This window comes from Furipterus horrens, unplaced genomic scaffold (genome assembly GCF_987537825.1).
Source record: "Furipterus horrens unplaced genomic scaffold, mFurHor1.1.pri manual_scaffold_12, whole genome shotgun sequence".
NCBI lineage: Eukaryota > Metazoa > Chordata > Mammalia > Chiroptera > Furipteridae > Furipterus > Furipterus horrens.
The window spans coordinates 67,404,497-67,423,475 of NW_028327182.1; the positions used below are offsets into that span (position 1 = coordinate 67,404,497).

The 18,979-nt window shown below is 37.0% G+C and overlaps 1 protein-coding gene across 1 annotated transcript in view; it reads left to right on the forward strand.

Annotated features, from left to right (window-relative positions):
- MYO16 (myosin XVI) overlaps nucleotides 1-18,979 on the forward strand; it is a 654,868-nt gene that overhangs the window by 90,316 nt on the left and 545,573 nt on the right. Inside the window, exon 3 of the mRNA XM_090257968.1 lies at nucleotides 5,076-5,339. Within this exon, the coding sequence (XP_090114094.1) occupies nucleotides 5,076-5,339 (264 nt within the window). The remainder of the gene's footprint in view (nucleotides 1-5,075; nucleotides 5,340-18,979) is intronic.

The following is an 18,979-nucleotide window of genomic DNA, read 5'->3' on the forward strand; positions in this document are numbered from 1 at the left end:
TATCATGTTATAGGGTTTCCATCTTTTTAAAGACAGAATAATACTCCTTTTCATGTAAACACATGGTTTCATCCAACCAGTCATCCATTTGTGACATTTAGGTGGCTTCCACTTCTTAACCACTGTGCACTGTGCTGCAATGAACGTAGGTGGGCAAACAGCTCTTTGGGATCCTGTTTTCAAACCTTCTGGGTATATTCTCAGAAGTGGGATTGCTGAGCTTTATGGTAGTTCTATTTTTAATTTTTGAGAAACCTTTTTGCTGTTTTATATAGGGGTTGTACCATTTTATAATCCCACCAATAATGCAAAAGTGTTTTCTGTTTTTATTTTTATTTTTGTAATTGCCCTTCTAATGAGTGTGAGGTGATGGCTTATTGTGGTTTCGATGATTCGTGATTTTGAGCACCTTTTCAGTGTGCTTGTGTATTTGCATTAGCATCTTTAGAGGAACATTTATTCAAGTCTTTTGCCTATTTTTAACTTTGGTTATTTGATATTTTTATTGTTGAGTCATAAGAGTTCTCTATATGTTTGGATATTAATACCTTATCAGGTATATGTGCTTTACAAATATTTTCCCCCATTCCATAGGTTGCCTTTTTACTCTGTTGACTATGTCTTTGATGTACAAAAGTTTTTAAGTTAGTCAGTGTCTATTTTTGCTTCTGTTGCCTGTGCTCTTGGCATCTTATCCAATAAATTATTGCTAAGTCCAATGTCATGAAATTTCTGTTTTCGTCTCTGAGTTTTATAGTTTTATGAGCCTCATAATCTCACCTGGAAAGATTAATACTTAATATAGTTATTTAAAGAAGTGGACAAACTATTTTCTTGAATGGCTGTGCTATTTTACATTCCCACTAGCAATGGCGAAAGATCCAGCTTCTCCACATCCTCAAACAGGGATCAAACCCGTAACCTTGGCATATGCCCTGACCAGGAATCAAACCCACAACCTTTTACTGTACTAGATGATGCTCTAATCAACTTAACCACCTGGCCAGGACACATTTTATTTTTATTTAGCTCTTCTAACACATGTAGTGATACATCATCTTGTTTTAACTTTCATTTCTCTAATGACTAGTGATGTTGAACATCTTCAAATGTACTTATTTGTCATCCATATATGTCAGTGAAATGTCTCATGTCTTTTTCACATTTTTTGATTAGATTGTTTGTGTTTTTACTGTTGAGTTTTGAGGGTGTTTTTTTTTTTTTTGATATATTCTAGGTGTGATTATTTTGTTATACATGTGGTTTCCAAGAACTTCCCCCCCAGTCTGCAGCATTTTTATACTCTTAATAGAGCAATTTTCTTAGTTCTGAAAGAATCCAGTTAATCAATTTTTTTCTTTTTAAAATTATTTATTTATTTATTTTTAGAGAGAGGGAAAGAGAGGAAGAAAGAGAGGAAGAGAAACATCAATGTGTGGTTGCCTCTCATGCCCCCACAACTGGGGACCTGGCCTGCAACCCAGGCATGTGCCCTAACTGGGAATTGAACCAGTGACCCTTTGGTTTGCAGGCCAATGCTCAATCCACTTAGCCACACCAGTTAGGGCACACTTTTTTCTTTTATGAACTATGTTTTGATATTAACCCTAATAATAATGTGTCAAAGATTTTCTCCTACATTCGTCTGAAAGTCTTAGTTTTATGCTTTACATTTAAGTCTATGATCCATTTTTGGTCTATTTTTGTATAAGATGTGAGATTTAGGTTAACGTTCATTTTTTCTTCTTGCTGATGTCCAAATGCTCCAGAATCATTTGTTGAAAAGGCTGTCCTCAGTAACTTATTTTTACACTTGTCACAAACGTGTTCGTTCTATTTGTGCAGAACTAACTCTAGGTTCTCTTTTCTGTTCCATTAATCAAAGTGTCTATTCTTCTACAAATGTTACAAATAGAAAATATTGAAGAGATAGTTGGCAAAACATATGTATTTCCTTCAAAAATATGGGAATGGATTATTTACAAAGTTTGTTTTTTGTTACTTCTAATCTTTTTCATTGCATGATAGATTATTTTGTATTTGTTTATTTTATTTGCCATATATTTCAAAAGGTTTCTAGAGTTCATAGTTAGTTGTAGGAGAGATACACCTTAAATTTAACTAAGTTTTTCCAATATTGTAACACTTATTAGCTTTGTCAGTCAAGTGAGTGTGAAATGATATCTTTAATTTTTTCTATGCATTAGTGAAGCTCTACAAGTATTGTTAGGTTTGAAAACGTAGCTTTCTTCTGTGTGCGTATTGACCTATGTTGAACAAAATTCTGGACTATCAATTCTAATAGAGTCATAGAGTGTGTTGTTTTCTATTTAGATAACAGTATTAACAATGTTAATTGATATTTCCTCCTCCTACCCACATTTTATGGCCCTTATTTCTTTTCCTTTCCCCCCCCATGTTGACTAAAACCTTCATACTTAGGTAGGATAGAAGCCTTTCCTTTCTAAATCTGGAACACAATTTAAAGCAGTGATGAACATTCAGAGGTGTTCGAATATAAGCCACTCTTCCATTCCACAAACCAATTGCACACTCCTGGATTCATTTAGGTAATATTCATGTAGACTATTTGCATATGTAGTTATAAAGGAGATTGATCTATGATGCCCGTTTTGGTCCTTATTTGGTTTTGATAGCAAGTTTATGCTAGTCTCCAAAGTGAGTTGAGATAATTTTCATCTTAGTGCCCTAGTGATAAAGTTCAATAAGTCTTGAGTAGACCATCTCCAAACTGTATTTCCTATAGCTTTGTTTTATTTAGTGACTGTCTTACAGATTGGCAGCAGCATGTATACAGAAATAGCTGATCCACTCAAAATTAGACAAAAATAAGTTTCAGTGCTCAGTATATTTTCAGAATACAGAATAAATCAAAGTTTAGGCCATTTAAAATCAAAGCATGAGGAATTATTTAACAAGACAATCTAGTTAAGATTAATTGTTTTTCCTTTTCCTTTTTTTATTGCATTTATTGGGGTGACATTGGTTAATAAAATTATATAGGTTTCAGGTATACAATTCTGTAGTACATCATCAGTATAGAGCTCAATCTTGTATACATGTATGAATTTGAAATTAACAGCCTTACCTTCTTATTTTCCAAATCTTAAGGGGAGGGATTAATTTGCAAACTACTCTCAGTGCTCCTTTGTGACAGCCTGACAGGGTTGCTCAATGAATTATGAGCTGTCACTGCACGCTCCTTAAACTTTATTTAAGACCCTCTTCAAGATGTAAAAACTAGATGATTGTTGTGTTTATTAGGTTATCCTCCATGTTTGACTGTGTGCTACTTAGCACATGACACTGATGCTATTGGTTTTACTTCTTTAGGTTTTCACTGGTTCCAAAGATTCCCTGGGCACTTGCTGGCCACCCAGGAAAGTCATGGAAGTCAAAATGACTTGAGAATCCAGTCTTTGAATCAAACTTGGTGCAGTTTTCTAGACAGATTTGAAATAGAAGATATTTTCTGTCCACTGTTACTGTACTCTCACAATCTGTGGCAGTGATCATGGCTTTAATCAAATATGGAAAGAGAAATGTGTTATTTCAGAATTGCAGTTGTCTCTTTGTGTTTATGTCATTGGAAAGGCATATTTTATGTATGGTTATTTGGTACTGTTAACGTCACTCTAACAAATACTAAAAGTTTTATGAAAATGTATGATTCTAAAATGTTGTAAAATGCTAAAAAACAGCCAAAAAAAAAATCCTCCAATACTGCTTCTCTCCCCTCCCCCATATATTTTAAATACCTGTCTGTAGAAAATAACTGTCTTATTTTTTTGAGACTTTATGAAATATTTATAACTGTCATAAAATCATCTTTTTGGGTCTTGTACAAGCCATAGCCCGTCTTAACTTAGTTCTATTTACTTGCAACATAAGGAATGTCATGCCTGGTGGTTGTGAGAATAACATTTTGCAAAGCATCAAGTGAAAAAGAAATGGAAATAGGATTGTCACAACTTGCTGTTCTTTCAAAGGAATAGGGCACCTTTCCAAAGATGAAGTAGCAGTACTCTTACTGCATGATATTTCCAGATATGGCATATGATGAACCTCATTTTTATGCATGCAAAGTTACTTTTACTTCTTAAAGACTTAAATTATAATGTTTTAAGAGATCATCTAAACACTTATCTGAACCTGTATTTGTAAGCCAGATTCTAGAATTTTCAGTGCTTTAATATAAATTTTTTGCTAATAGAAAAATTTTAACCAAACTGAAAATATATGAGTTTGTACAATTCCATTATAGGTGTTTTGAGTGGTATTAATAGGAATAGCATCGTGAAAGAGAGTATTTTCATTTTAGGAACTGAGAACTCAGTTTGTTAATCAGTATATGAATAAAACAAAGAATACAATGGTCACAGTTCTCTCCATGATTTTGAATTGCCAAGAGAAAAATCTCCATGTCACTGATCAACTTTCATACTTAAACATTGTTAGGTCTCTTAGAAATGGATGTTACCAATCACTGGGAAATGTGTTTAGCAATAAATTAATAAAAAAGGATCATTGTGCAACATAAACAATTGATAGCATACCCATGCTCTATATACACAATTTATAGCTTATATATATTTTATTACATTAGATTAGCAGAGTCATCTGGATATGCAAAACCATTTTCATTAGGGTGTGTGGAAAGACTTAGAATGGCTTTCTGCCAAATTTTATTATATAAAGCTTAGTCAACATCATTCAATTAGATGAAAGACTTTAACACAGTGGTAATCCTTTTAGAGCTTTGGTGTAGCTTTAAAGAAATAAGAAAACATGGATTGTTAGATGTTAAACAAAACCACACATCTGTTTCTAATTCTGTTATTTGTTTTATTACCATGAAATCTTAAGTAAGATATTAATTCTCTGTTTTTCTCTGAGTCTGTAAATAGGGCTTGGCATTTGTATGTCCAGCATGAAGAGGAATGAATGAGTTTCTGATTTATGTGATGGGTAATAGGAAATCAAATATGTTCTATAATGCTACTATATTTGTTGTAATAATGGACCTAGTGACTTTCCCATTATATTTCTTTCAGGTTGCTTTCAGCTATGTAATATTTTTAGATCCCATGAAATGGAAATTGACCAGTGCTTGCTGGAGACCCTTCCCCTTGGCCAAAGGCAGCGGCTGGTGAAACGCATGCGCTGTGAACAAATCAAAGCCTACTATGAGCGAGAGAAGGCTTTTCAGAAGCAGGAAGGAGTCCTGAAAAAACTGAAACGTGGGAAGAATCAGAAAGTTCATTTTAACCTTGCTGACATAATACAGGATGCAATTATCCACCATGATGACAAAGAAGGTACGTGGCATAAAGAAAAACGTTTTTTGATGTGATTTTTCATGTTATTTGTTGTTTTTTTCTCTCATTGGGAGATGAAAGGTAGAATTTATTTTAAATAGTAGGACCTATTTTTTAAACTGAGATAGTCAAGGAAAAAAAAAGATCTTTTCAATGAATGTATTAAAAGTCCCAAGATTTTAGTAAAGATGAAAAATATAACATTTTGATAAAATCATTGTATTTGTTTTTTAAGAATTATGTACCTGAAAAGCAAGTGATTTCATAACAAATTGTTCATTCCAAGTACTAATGAAACTTTTTAAAGTAAAATTGTTTCCTTCAAAGATGAGATTATGTTGAAAAATGTATATTTATCTCACTCCTGAATAAATATATTCAAATAGTTCCCCTTAAACTCTCAGTATATCAGAGTCAATTGGCTTATCCCTTAAAATTGACTGGCTTGTACTGTCAAATTTTATTGAGAATACTCAATCCAAGTTTTAGTTGTTTTTAAATAACTATTAAGCTCTTCATCTTTCATGTATTTTTGTGTATATATTTTTCTGTTTTTCTGTTGTTGTTTGCTTTCAGAATATAATTTCCAAAGTATTAATATGGGATACTTCAAGGAAGCAAATAGAAATTAATAAATATTGGTTGGCTGTAAAACCAGTGGTTAAATTAATCTAGAGTATAGACCCACAGTTCATTAACTACATTCCAAAGTCAAATCTCTGAAAATCAGTTTTTTAATAATTTATTTAGTAAAAAAACTCTTCCTGAGCTACTTATAGTTTTTAACCTGTTCAATCTGGAAAAATAATAAATTTAGTAACATACATGATTCCAAAGCTTTCAAAGAGGGATCATAGTTCCTTATCTAAGAAAACTAGTAACACATTATATACAATAATAGCTATAATAAGAAGACTAAAGTAGTTATTTTCATGGTTTTTGTGTGGGCTTGTTAGTCAAACTAGAGTACTCTGAATTCTAAGATTTTTCTTAATCCAATGACAGTGGCAGAGAATCTCTGGATGGGAACTACCTTCAGATAATCTAGTACAGTGCTCTCATTTTACACATGAATGAACTATCCAAGAGCACTTTTAGCTCTCATTTTATTATTCTCTTCTCACTGGTAGCTTTTCATTTAATGGTCATCTCCTCTGTGAAGCTCTAAGCATGTAGAAGGGACCAGACACTGTCAGTCAGGTCCATTGCATGTAATTGCTCATCCCAGCACCTTCCAGCAGCATTTTAAGAAAAAGTGACGAAGTTTGTCTAAGTTCCCAAGGTAGTAGTTGTCAGAGAAAATCTAAATTAGAATGCAGGTGGGGAGAAACAAGATGGCGGAGGAGTAAGTGGAAGCTACACTAACTTCCTCCCAGAACTAGTCTGGATTTACAACGTTATTTTGGAGAAATCATCTGGAATAACCAACCGAACACCAGCTGGAGAGAAGTGTGGATTTAAGCCCTATCTATATTAATTTAAAAGTAATGAAACAACAAAAAATTATTTCCAGAGTTATAAAATCTCTCATGTAAAATATTTACAGGATGAAATAATGCCTGAGTTAAGGCTAAAAAGAGATTAAAATACTAAAATAAGAAATCTGTAGACGACAAATAAACTATTATGTAAAAATAATAATATAATGGTTCCCAAAATATTATAATTTGGGGGGAAACATTTATTAAGTTTAAATCGGATTTTATTGAAGAAATTGCTTTTTGTGTGTTTTTGAATTGCAATTAAAAGAAAGAATGGAACAGTAAGGGTCTACATTATGTTTGGTGAAATGACCAACATAAAGTATTTAAAATAATAGGAACAATAGGAAGCGGATAAAAAAATCACACACACACACACGCACACAATATTGTTTGTACTCCTGCTAATCACTGTACTAAATTCTTCTTATACACTATTTTGTTTATTCTTTAAGACAAAAGTAATAACAAGAATCTTGAAAATTCTTAGAAAAGAATGTTCTCAGAAAGACAAATTATATAACTATTACTCCCAGGAAACAGTTGTATTACTAATGGAAGCAAAGATAATGTTCAATAACTAAGGTTGATATTAGTAGCAATGATCAAATAATTTAATGACTTTCAGAACTCAACAAGAGTTTGAATTTCTAATCAATTATTAAAATTTTAAGTACATTATTGCAATGTATATTAAAATATGTGTCCACAGAGGGGTCTTAGTTCTTGGCTGCCATAAGAAAATGCTGTGAACTGAGTGGCTTAAACAACAGACATTTATTTCTCACAGTTCCAATGGTTGGACATTCCGAGATCAATAGGCCACAGTTTTTGGTTCCTAGCGTGAAGATGACCACCTTTTCACTCACTGTATCTTTACATGGTGGGAAGAGGAAGCTCTGGTCTCTCTTCCACTTCTTATAAGGGTACTAATATTACCATAAAAGCTCCATCCTCATGATTTTATTTGGCCCTTTTTATCTCCCAAAGCCCCAACTCCTAATATCATCACATTGTGGGTTAGAACTTCAATATATGAATTTTTGTGAAGAACACCTTTATACCAGAAAGTATAGTTATTCAGAACTGATCCATGTATGAAATAATAGCCATATCTTATATTTCTTTTGAGTCTCTCATCAACATAAATTCCCACATAAATGCTGATATACCTAAATGTATCAGAGGGAAAGTATTAATTTCTTGCGAATTTGAAAAACTAAATTGCATTGGAAATGTAAGCAATCTCTTTAAAGGCATTTTAACCTCTCTAGCAAATGTTTTGCTTCTCCTAGGACTATATCCAGGGAAAATTTTATATTTAGCTATGGTAGTCATATTTTTATTTATCTTTAAGCTACTCAGTCAAATGTACGTGTCTATACAATTGATACAGTAAAATAATATTGCCACAAGAAGAATCCTTTTCATTTAAGTACTTGTTTAAAACTTTAGATTGTATACTTGTTTTTTAAAAACCTTAGCTTCAAGTACTTTCATTGACATATTGCGTATAAATGTTTCAGCGGACAACATGCTAAGGTTTATAGCATGTCATTTAGAAGCAATTTAAGGTTTTTTGTTTATTTTTCTAAATGTTGCATTTTTGTAACTGTAACCTTAGTATCTTTGATGCTTTATTGTTTCATTCTGGGAGATAATGACATTTTAGTGTGTAATGTTTCATTTTAATATACTGCATAAATCTAAAATGTGTTCAAGAGTTCTTTTCCACCTTACAGGAAACTGTTCTAAATTTTCTTTGGCTTTTGATTCAACTCTTTGGATGACAACATGCAAAATAAAAAGAGGAGGGGAGAGAAAAAGAGAGAGAGAGAGAGACTGGGAGAGTTAGAGAGAGGAAGTGTTTACATGTAGAGAGAAAAAGTAAATGGGAGTGCAATTTCCTCTACTAGAATTGCTACTCCCAAATATCAGTGAGTTTTTACAAATTAATCAAAATCTATTTTTACTAAAAGTATATAAATTACAACGGAGCGACTTCATTATTCTTTTGTTATCTAACACTTTTCAGGCATACTCAACCCTGTCTGTACTTTACATAACCTTAGTCACTTAATTCTTTTGATAACCATATGCAGTATTGTAGGATATTCTCCCCATTATAAGGGTGAGGATACTGAACCTTAGAGGAACTAATTACAGGTACTCTCTTCAGTCCACCTGAATTTGGAAACCATGTTTTTGTCCATAACATTATACTGGCTCTCAAGTTGATTTCTTATTTTTAACTATTTTATTGAGTTAAGATTGACAAACAGCTATACATATTTATTGTGTAGAAATTGATGAATTTGGAGATAAGCAGACATCTGTGAAACCATCACTAGAATCAAGGCCTTAACTTACCTATCACCACCAAAAATTTCCTTCTGGCCCCTTCATTTTTTAATTTAAATTATTTTTCATCTGTGGTAATAGCACTAAAAATGTTACTTTTCAAGCTGACTTCTGATGATAAATGAGCTCTTTGCCCACTGTCAATGAAATGGTCAAAGGCAGGGACTGATATTCTTTATGCTCTAGTGTTTCCCCTCCTCTTTCCCTGATCAGCCCATCTCCCCTTTTTTTTTTCACAATTTAAGAGAATTTGTTAATTTTTATGCCAAATATTTACTGAGAGCCTGTTCCAGCCACACAAAGAACTTGTGAATATAATTATAGACCTGTGATATCATACTTCATGTATATCTTAATTTTTAAAAAGATTTTATATATTTATTTTTACAGAGAAGGAAGGGGGGATAATTAGAGAGAGAGAGAGAGAGAGACATCGATGTGGGAGAGAAACAATGATCAGTTGCCTCTTGCATGTGCTCCTACAGCGGACTGAATCCAAAACCCAGGCATGTGCCCAGATAGGGTATTGGATCAGTGACCTTTCACTTAGCGGAACAACCCCTAACCAACTTAGCCACACCAGTTAGGGCTATATCTACATTTTAACCTAAAATTCCAAGTAGTCTCTTAGGAAAAATGAAACTATCAGATTACAATGTGAGACTTTCCTTCTCCTACCTCAGACCCCTGGTCTCAGTTTCCTTGGTGGGCTAAGGTCTAACTAAGGTCCATGGTCTAAGGCTCTCAACCTTAACTCTCTTCTCTTTCTATACCTACCCTCTCTGAAAAGCCTCACCTTTTCCCCTTTCATTCCCCTTGGGAATCACCTCCACCCACTCCAGTGATTCCCAAATTGTACTCAGACCTTCCTCCTGAATTCCAGACTTTACCCTTGTGATGGTCTTATGTTTCTAACTTACCATGTTCAAAATTGAATATCTACTTTCATCTCCTTCCAAATCAGAATTGTGTCTTATATTCTCTATTTTAGCTAATCACTTTCCTGGTCTTATAGCCTAGAAATCTTGATGTCCTATAACTATAAGTGTACGTTTGTGAAATGTTGATGATTGTACCTCCTCAGAATAATTTACAGGCAGTGTCAGCTGTTTGTATGTTATCCAGAGCCTTCTAAGAATATGCTGAGAATGCAGTGGATGCTGTTGCCTGCATCTTCCCTGATCTACAGCAGTTCCAAGCCTGAGCAGAGTGAGGGAAATGGCAGGCTTATCAGAACCACCCCTATCTTGTTAACTTCTCAATAATATAGCAACAGAAATCTTTGAAGCTAAGCTGTGAATTAGTCAGGTCCTGTAACTTGGCAGAAGAAGGAGAGGATGTGGGAAGATGTAGTTCATGAAAGATGTTTAATGGGGGAAGACATAGAAACAAAAGGACTATTAGATTTTTAGAGAAAAGGGTGAACTCTTCAGGGTAAGTAACATTGACATCAGAGATCTATCTGGACAACTAGATGTGTGTAGCTCATGCACAGGCTGAATTCAGCAACCCCAGGCAGTTTTGAATTTCACAGAGCTAGGTTCACTGGACCATGATACTTTCAATTAATAGGTAACAGCTGCTAGGTAATTAAATGTTCCCATTTCAAAACCAGTTATAGAATCATAAAGAATTGGAGATTAACTGCATTTAAATTCTGAGGGCTTCTGTATGAATTTAATGAGTGGCTTAATAGTTCACCAGTACCAAATTCATATTCATAGGGAACATTAATTACTTTAACTGCCTGCTATGTTATCACAACTTTATCAGGGTCTCTGAGAGTAACTGAAAAAAAAAAAGAGAGAGAGAGAAAATGTGCTTCAAAAGCATTTATAATCTCAATGGAAAGAAACACTGATTTTTATTTAAAAAAAAAAAAACAGACTAGAAATTGATCCAGTTAAAAGGAATTGCAGTGGGCACTCACTGGGTGAGGCAAGGAGATGAATCAGAAACTCTGCTCTGTGGGAAAATGTGTGAGTTTGGTAGGAGAAGTGAAGGGGACTTTCTGGCTGTGGAGAACAGCTTGAGTGCAGGAAGAGGCAGAGAAAAGCAGGTTTCTCGTAGGAGAGCATCACAATAGAAGCATTGCTGCAGGTCAATATCAAGGGTTCTAATTCTCAGCTCCGGTGTTGAGTTCCATCCCTATGTTTATATTTATGGGCTGTGTCCCTGGCCAGGGCCCATTTTTTCGCTTCACTTTCTTAACTTCTTATCCTGCAGATAAGGTTAAGAGACAGAAGAAGCAAGCCTCTCCCATAAGTGGCTGTGAGGATTAGTTAGATAATGCATGCAAGGAATTTCAAATAACACCTGTCCTGTGTTATTTCATGAATGATAAATGTTAGATACCATTATGATTTGAAATGGAATTAAGAAATACTATTAAAGCAGTAAAGAGTGGCTAACTAATAACTGTGAGTGGCATGTGATTCAAAGATAGTCACAGTGAGTTTTTTTAAATATATGTAGGAATACAGCATGGGGCATCATATTATAAATTCTAATGAAATAGAGGAGGAAAAGATTGAAGATAGATATGTGAGCTCATGGCAATATAAACATGAGATAATGAGAAACAAATTAGATAGTACATTTGAAAATGGATTAAAAAGGAAAAATTCACGTTATTAATATATACATTCACAGCATTTTAAAAACTTGTTCTTTTCCACTAAGACAGTGTGTGTCGTATATGTGTGTGTGTGTGTGTGTGTGTATTAAAATGTGGTCCTCCTTCCCCTTATCCATGGTTTTACTTTCCATGGTACTGTGGTCAGCAGCTATGGTCAGAAAATATTAAATGGACAATTTCAGAAACAAACAGTTCACAAGCCTTGAATTGCATGCCATTCTGAGTAGCATGATTAAGTCTTGCAGTACCTTTTCATCCCCCGTGATGTGAATCATCCCTTTGTCTAGTCTCTCCACACTACATGCTCCGATTGTCACAGTATCACTGTCTTCAGGTAACCATTATTTTACTTAATGATGGCCCCCAACCAAGAGTAATGATGTTGGAAATTTGTATATGCCAGAGAGAAGCTTTAAAGTACTCCCTATAATTGAAAAGGTGGAGATTCTGGACTTAATATGAAAAGGAAAAAAAAATTATATTCTGTGGTTGCTAAGATCTGTGGTAAGAACAAATCTTCTATCTGAAACTGTGAAGAAGGAGAAAGAAATTCATGTTAGTTCTACTGTCACACCTCAAAATGCAAAAGATATGACCACAGTGCATGACAAGTGCTTAGTTAAGATGGAGAAGTCATTAAATTTGTGGGTGGAAGACATGAACAGACCACTTGTTGCATGAGAAAACATTGAGCCTCTATATGAAGACATCATTCAGCAAGTGACCCCACTCACATAACTTTTATTAAGTACACTATTATAATTGTTCTATTTTATTATTAGTTATTGTTGTTGATCCCTTACTGTGCCTAATTTATAAATTAAACTTTATCGTATGTACAGTATTCCCTCACATATCATGGGTATTACATTCTAGACACCCCTGCGAAGTAAGAACCTTACATTTATTCTACACTCTTAAACCTACGTAACTTTAACAACATACGGATACAGTACCACAAAATCCTGTAATATAGCGAAAAATCCATGATAAATAATTAAATATAATATTTTAAAAAATCCCGCGATACAGTAAGGCCGTGATAAGTGAACTGTGACATAGAGAGGAACTATGTATGTGTGTATAAGAAAAAACATAATATATATATAGGGTTTAGTATTGATCATGGTTTCAGGTATCTACTGGGGGTCTTGGAATGTATCTCTTGTGTGTAAGGGGAAACGACTGTATACATGTACACATATGTATAGTTATATATATATATCGTATTATGTGCCAGTCATCTCTCTAAACATTTTATATGCATTTTAAAATTTAATCTCCAAAATAATCCTGTGAGATACTTACTGGATTAAGTAGTTTCCCCCCAAAGTCAGTGGCCACCAGAACCTACAAATACAACCTTATTTGGATGGAAATAGTCTGTAGATATAGCCAAGTTAACATGATGCTATACTAGATTAGGGTGGGTCTTAATCCAGGGATGAGTGCCCTTGTAAAAATGAGAGAATTTGGACACAGAAATACACAGAGGGAAAATGACTATATGATTATGAAGACAGAGATTGGAGTGAAGCAGCTGCAAGGCAACGAACTCCAGTGATTGCCAGCAGTATCAAGAAGTTGGAGTGAGCCATGGAGAGGCTTCTCCCTCAGAGCCTGCAGATGGAGTGTGGCACTGCTGGGACTTTGGTTTCAGAAGAGTTAAAGAGTTGATTTTGGTTGTTTTAAGCCTTCCAGTTTATGGAACTTTGCTACGGTTAATATATGTACATTCAAATACTGCCCCAATTTTATAGATTAGGATACTAGTGTTTAAAGAAGTTGAATAAGATCAATGTGCTAACAAGGATTCAAACCCACATCTGTCTGAACTTAAGAGTTCAAGGTGTTAACTGCTGTATTTGTTTGCCTCAATTTTCATGCCATTCTAACTCTTAGGGTGACTCTGAGCTGGTCAGATGCCCCTTTGTGTAAAGGGGGAGAACTTTAACTCCTCTCCCATCTGTAACATTCTGTGACTCTGAAATGTTAGAGCCAGTTGCTCTATCCCAATTATAACTGTCATAGAAAGGAGGCTATTCAGAGGGCAGCATGAGAACAAAATTGGAATTAGTAGAGATTAGGCTGTGAGCAATGGGGAAAACAATCACAGGTAACTGAATATCCTTTCCTCCATCTGATCACCCCATTCTTGTTGGGGGGTTTCTGATACTCAGATTTCGGTCTGGTGTTTCTGAGGGCATCTGCACATCTGATTCCTCCATCACCACTATCCAGGATGCAAATGGAACTCCAATCCCAAATGGTGGTGGAACAGAGGGGCCTTGGGCCAGGTCTTCATCTCCATGGGGCTCACTCCAGTGAAGTCCTGTCTGCTTTTAGCTTTCTGCAGGTCTACTGAATATGAGGTGCATAAGTCCCTGCCCTCTACTCCTTTCACTTTGTCCTGACCCTTCCTTCCCTCCAAACCCCCCTTCATCCACCATAGTTCCTTCCCTACAACCCCTCCCAGAAATTCCCTCCTTTACCTCTTGTGCATCCCTGTGGTCATAATATCTAGGCTTCCTGAGAAAAGACATGTATTCTTTGAACAGTGGTTTTAATGAAGTAGAGGATGGAATCATGCTGTTAAGACACTGGGAAAGCATCCAGCCCAAAAATTCTGAGTTTGAGACCTCTCTTCTAAAACCTTTTCTAAAGTGGTTTTAGGAGAATCAATTTCTCCTTTACTTATTCCCAAGCCACTTCTCCTCTCAGCTGATTTTCCCTCTGCGTGGGAAATGATCATTTCCTCATCTACTCTGTGGTTGCAGCTCACTTCCACCTCAGGCCAACTATGTTCCATTGATCTCTGGTGGTACATGGGAGAGAGAGTGAATTGATAAAAATGTATCTGGACTCTGGCTCATCTATGGTCTGCAATTTAAAATGCGAGAACCATACTTTCATACTCTCTGTCATCAGGGTCTTTGCTTAAGCTTTCCCTCTACTTAGAATATTCTCCTGCCTTTCTCCTCCAAATGAACCTCTCCTCACCCTGTAGAACCTTCTCTGGCATCTTATGCAAAATTAATTCCTTTCTCCACTGTGTTGTCAATGCTAATTCCTTGAGGTTATATAATCAATTGTTTACATGTTACCTTCTACTACAATGTGTGCTATGCAAGAAAAGAATCATTAATGGTTTAACAGTTATTTATTTATTTTGGAAACATTTATTAAATCTCTGTATCTTCCATGCACTATGCTAAACACTGGAAATAAATACACAGAAAGAAGAGAAGGTATTCTGGGCAAAAAGAAAAACTGGAACAAAGGCACAGAAGAAAGTTTTTCTTCTGCCTCTATGAACTTTTAAAATTTTCTGTCTCTCTTCCTAACACTCAGAGACTGTGAATTAGTCCAGGGTCTCTAGAGAAATAAAACCAATAGGGCACACACTCATACATATGCACCCACACAGAGTTTTATATGTGTGTTTGAGGAGGGAGTGAGAGACAGACAGAAGGAAACTAGCTCACACTATTATGATGGTGGCAAGTCTGAAATTAGTGGAGCAGGCTGGAGATTCAGGTAAGAGCTCATGTAAATCTTGGTCTTTGCTCTTAATGTCTTCGACTAGGATAAAGCCCACACACATTGTGGAAGGTAATCTGCTTCAGTCAAAGTCTACTGATTGAAAAGTTAATACATCTAAGAAAATACCTTCACAGAAACATATACACTGGTGTTTGACCAAACAATTGGATATCAGAGTGTGGTCGTGCCAACACATAAAATTAACCATCACGGACTTTCAAAGGATACTAATAAGGGTTATATTTATTGTTTACTATTGTTCAAGCACTGTTCTAAATCCTTTAAATGTACTAACTTCTGTCATTCTCATTATAACCCTATAATGATTTCAGAACAAGCTTAGAACAGGCTTAGTTAGATTTGTTGATGTAAGAAACATCCAAAACTGTGTGGATTTTTTATGAGTTTATTTGAGCCAAACTGACAAGAATTGCCAGGAAGCAAAATCTCAATCAATTGAGAAAATGCTATGGAGAATGACAGTTTTGTGTCTTATTTTTATGCATTAGAATTAAAGGAGGAGGAATAAGGAAGGTTACATGAAATTCATTGCTGGCAGATTAAAGAAGAGGGAGAAAGCAAAGAGTGGTGATCTCTGAAATTGGATAAAAAGTGAAATGAGAGGCACATACTTCTTTTACATTGGTGGGTATAGGATAGTTAACAATTAACATTTATAGCGCATAGTGATGATTTGAGGGAGAACAAGATAGCAGTGAGGGGTTCTGTTGTCTCTGTTCTGTTGGAAGATTGTGCCCTGTGAGGTCTTGAAAAAAGGGAATTACTCTGACATTCCAAACATATGTTGTCCTAGATGCAAAAAGACAATAGACAGGCTCAGTTAAGGTAAAGATTGACCTTTGTCAAGGAAGATACTGGCCTAGCACATGACTATCTGCCATGACTTGCTTATAGTTAGGAAGTTTTCGTTTCAGACCATTCTCTGTGGTTACTTTAGATCTCTGTATTTGTAAGGCCACCCTGCAGGTGTATTCTGAGCTCATCAGGTTTAGTATGTGACCTTTTTCATCCACAGGTTTATTAAGCAACTTGCTGGCAATTTACACAGGCAGTTATGGCAGACTGGGATTAAAACCCAGGCAATCTAGCTTCAGAGCCTCTTGAAAAATAAAAAAATAAATCTGGATTTAAGTAAGAAGACTATTTAAAAAAGACATTGCAATAGGGAGAATACTCTAACCTCAGGACTGCTAGCAGGAACTTTTAGAGAGGAGGACCAGGAGGTAGGCTGAGCAGTGTGATTTGGTGGGCTAATGGGACATTTTTCTGTCTCTGGCTGGGTTATTTTTGGAATGAGCTATTAAAGGAAGATTTCCAGCACTGCAGAGCTTAAACATGAGGATGAGCCAGAGTCCAGAGACCTGCAAGGAAGAGAGAAGGCTGAGTAGAATTTGGTCAAGCCAAATCAGTAGGTAAGTATAGGGCAATTGTGAACACTCATTAACAGTGTGCTCTTAAATCAAAACTACCCTGGACGTCAGTACAACTATCTGGAATTAATAATTGGCTGAAAGGTAAATTACATGAAAAGTAAGGGCATTTTTAAAATTGTTGAAACCAGTATGTTTTTACTTTGGCCTCCTTATCTTCTGCATGTCATTCTACAAAGTTGGTCAAAAAGCCCATTTAGTTTTTTCTGTAAAATAAAAGACAAATTTTTTTTAGTTTCACCAATAACTTTATTAACTTGGATATTTGCAGTATGTTGGTTATCTCCTGTGTGCTATAACACAGATTGTTCTGAATTAATGTCCTGATGATTGCTATCAACTTCAACTGGTCTACCCAACTATCATCACCCAGCAAGAAATCTCCAGCATAAAACTTTGCAAACTCATTTTTATACATTCTCAATCAGTCACAGCACCTTCTCCGGACACTGCACAAGTCTTCTTTTTTTTTTTTTTTTTCTTTGCGTTCCTGTTGCCTTTTTACCTTTCTTGAATTAGTAAAGCATCATCGTCATCATCGGCAGCCGTCCGGCTCGAGAGACGATGGCATAGCTTCTTGAGAGTCTATCTGCACCGCCGAGAATGGCTGTGCAGTCCGACTCGGGAGTGACAATCCCTGCCACACTTGTTACAGGTGAAGGCAGATGGCCGTTGTTGCTGCTGTTGACGCTGCTTCTGCCTCGATCTTTTCTGGACCGCCTCCTCGTTTCGCGCAGCCTCTGCGCGTGACGTACCTTGCCTGACCGCGAGCCTCCAGGCTAGGCGGTCGTCTGCTTGAACTTCCCATGTGTTGAGATTGATGGAGCATTGTGTCATGTCCTTTTTGCAGATGTCTTTGAACCGCAGTTTTGGGCGCCCTGTCATCCTCTGGCCTTCTGCTAGCTCGCCGTAGAGGAGGTCTTTGGGAATACGGCCTGCATCCATTCTTTTGACATGGCCGAGCCACCTGAGGCGTCTCTCACTAAGAACTGCATGCAAACTGCTCATGTTGGCTCGCTTCAGCACCTCGGTGTTGGGAACCTTATCCTGCCAGGCGACATGCAGGACACGTCGCAGGCACCTCATGTGGAAGCTGTTGAGTTTCCTTTCGTGCCTTGCGTAGGTGGTCCACATCTCGCTGCCATAGAGGAGAGTGCTGAGTACGCAGGCTTGGTAGATGCGCAGTCTGGTTTTCTCAGTGAGTCTGGAATTGTTCCACACTCGCCGGTTCAGTTTGGCCATAACTGTGGCTGCCCTGGCGATTCTCCGGTTGACCTCCAAGTCAACTGACAGAGAGCTCGAGATGGTGGACCCGAGGTAAGTGAAGTCGTTGACAACCTCCAGGGTGTATCCGTCGATGGTGATGCATGGGGGAGTCCCCGTGCCTTGAGCCATAACGTTCGTCTTCGTCAGGCTGATGGCTAGTCCGAACTCCTTGCATGCGTGGGAAAGGCAAGTGACTAGCTGCTGGAGTCCCTCTTCAGAGTGTGATGTCAAGGCTGCGTCGTCGGCGAAGAGCATCTCACGGATGAGCACCTCTTTGACTTTGGTCTTGGCTCGTAGACGGGCCAGGTTGTAGAGCTTGCCATCAGATCTGGTGTGAATGAAGACACCCTCGCTGCAGTCCTTAAAGGCGTATTGGAGGAGCATGGAGAAGAAGATTCCGAACAGCGTAGGCGCGAGGACGCAGCCCTGCTTTACTCCGCTGCTGACTGGGAAGGCCTCAGAGGTTGCGCCGTTGTAGGACACCGTGCTGTGCATGTTGTCGTGAAAGGACATGACCACAGCAAGCAGATGTGGTGGACAGCCAATCTTCCGTAGCAAGCTGAAGAGTCCGCTTCGACTGACCAGATCAAATGCCTTCGTGAGGTCGATACAGGCGAGGTAGAGTGGTTTATGCTGCTCGTGACACTTCTCCTGCAGCTGACGTAGGGAGAAGATCATGTCCACTGTTGATCGGCCAGCTCTGAAGCCACACTGGGACTCTGGGTAGACGCGGGAAGCAAGGGTCTGCAGGCGGGCAAGAGCGACCCGGGCGAATACTTTGCCGACGACGCTGAGGAGAGAGATGCCCCGGTAGTTGTTGCAGTCACTGCGGTCTCCTTTGTTCTTGTACATGGTGATAATGTTGGCGTCTCTCATATCCTGGGGGATGTAACCCTCCTT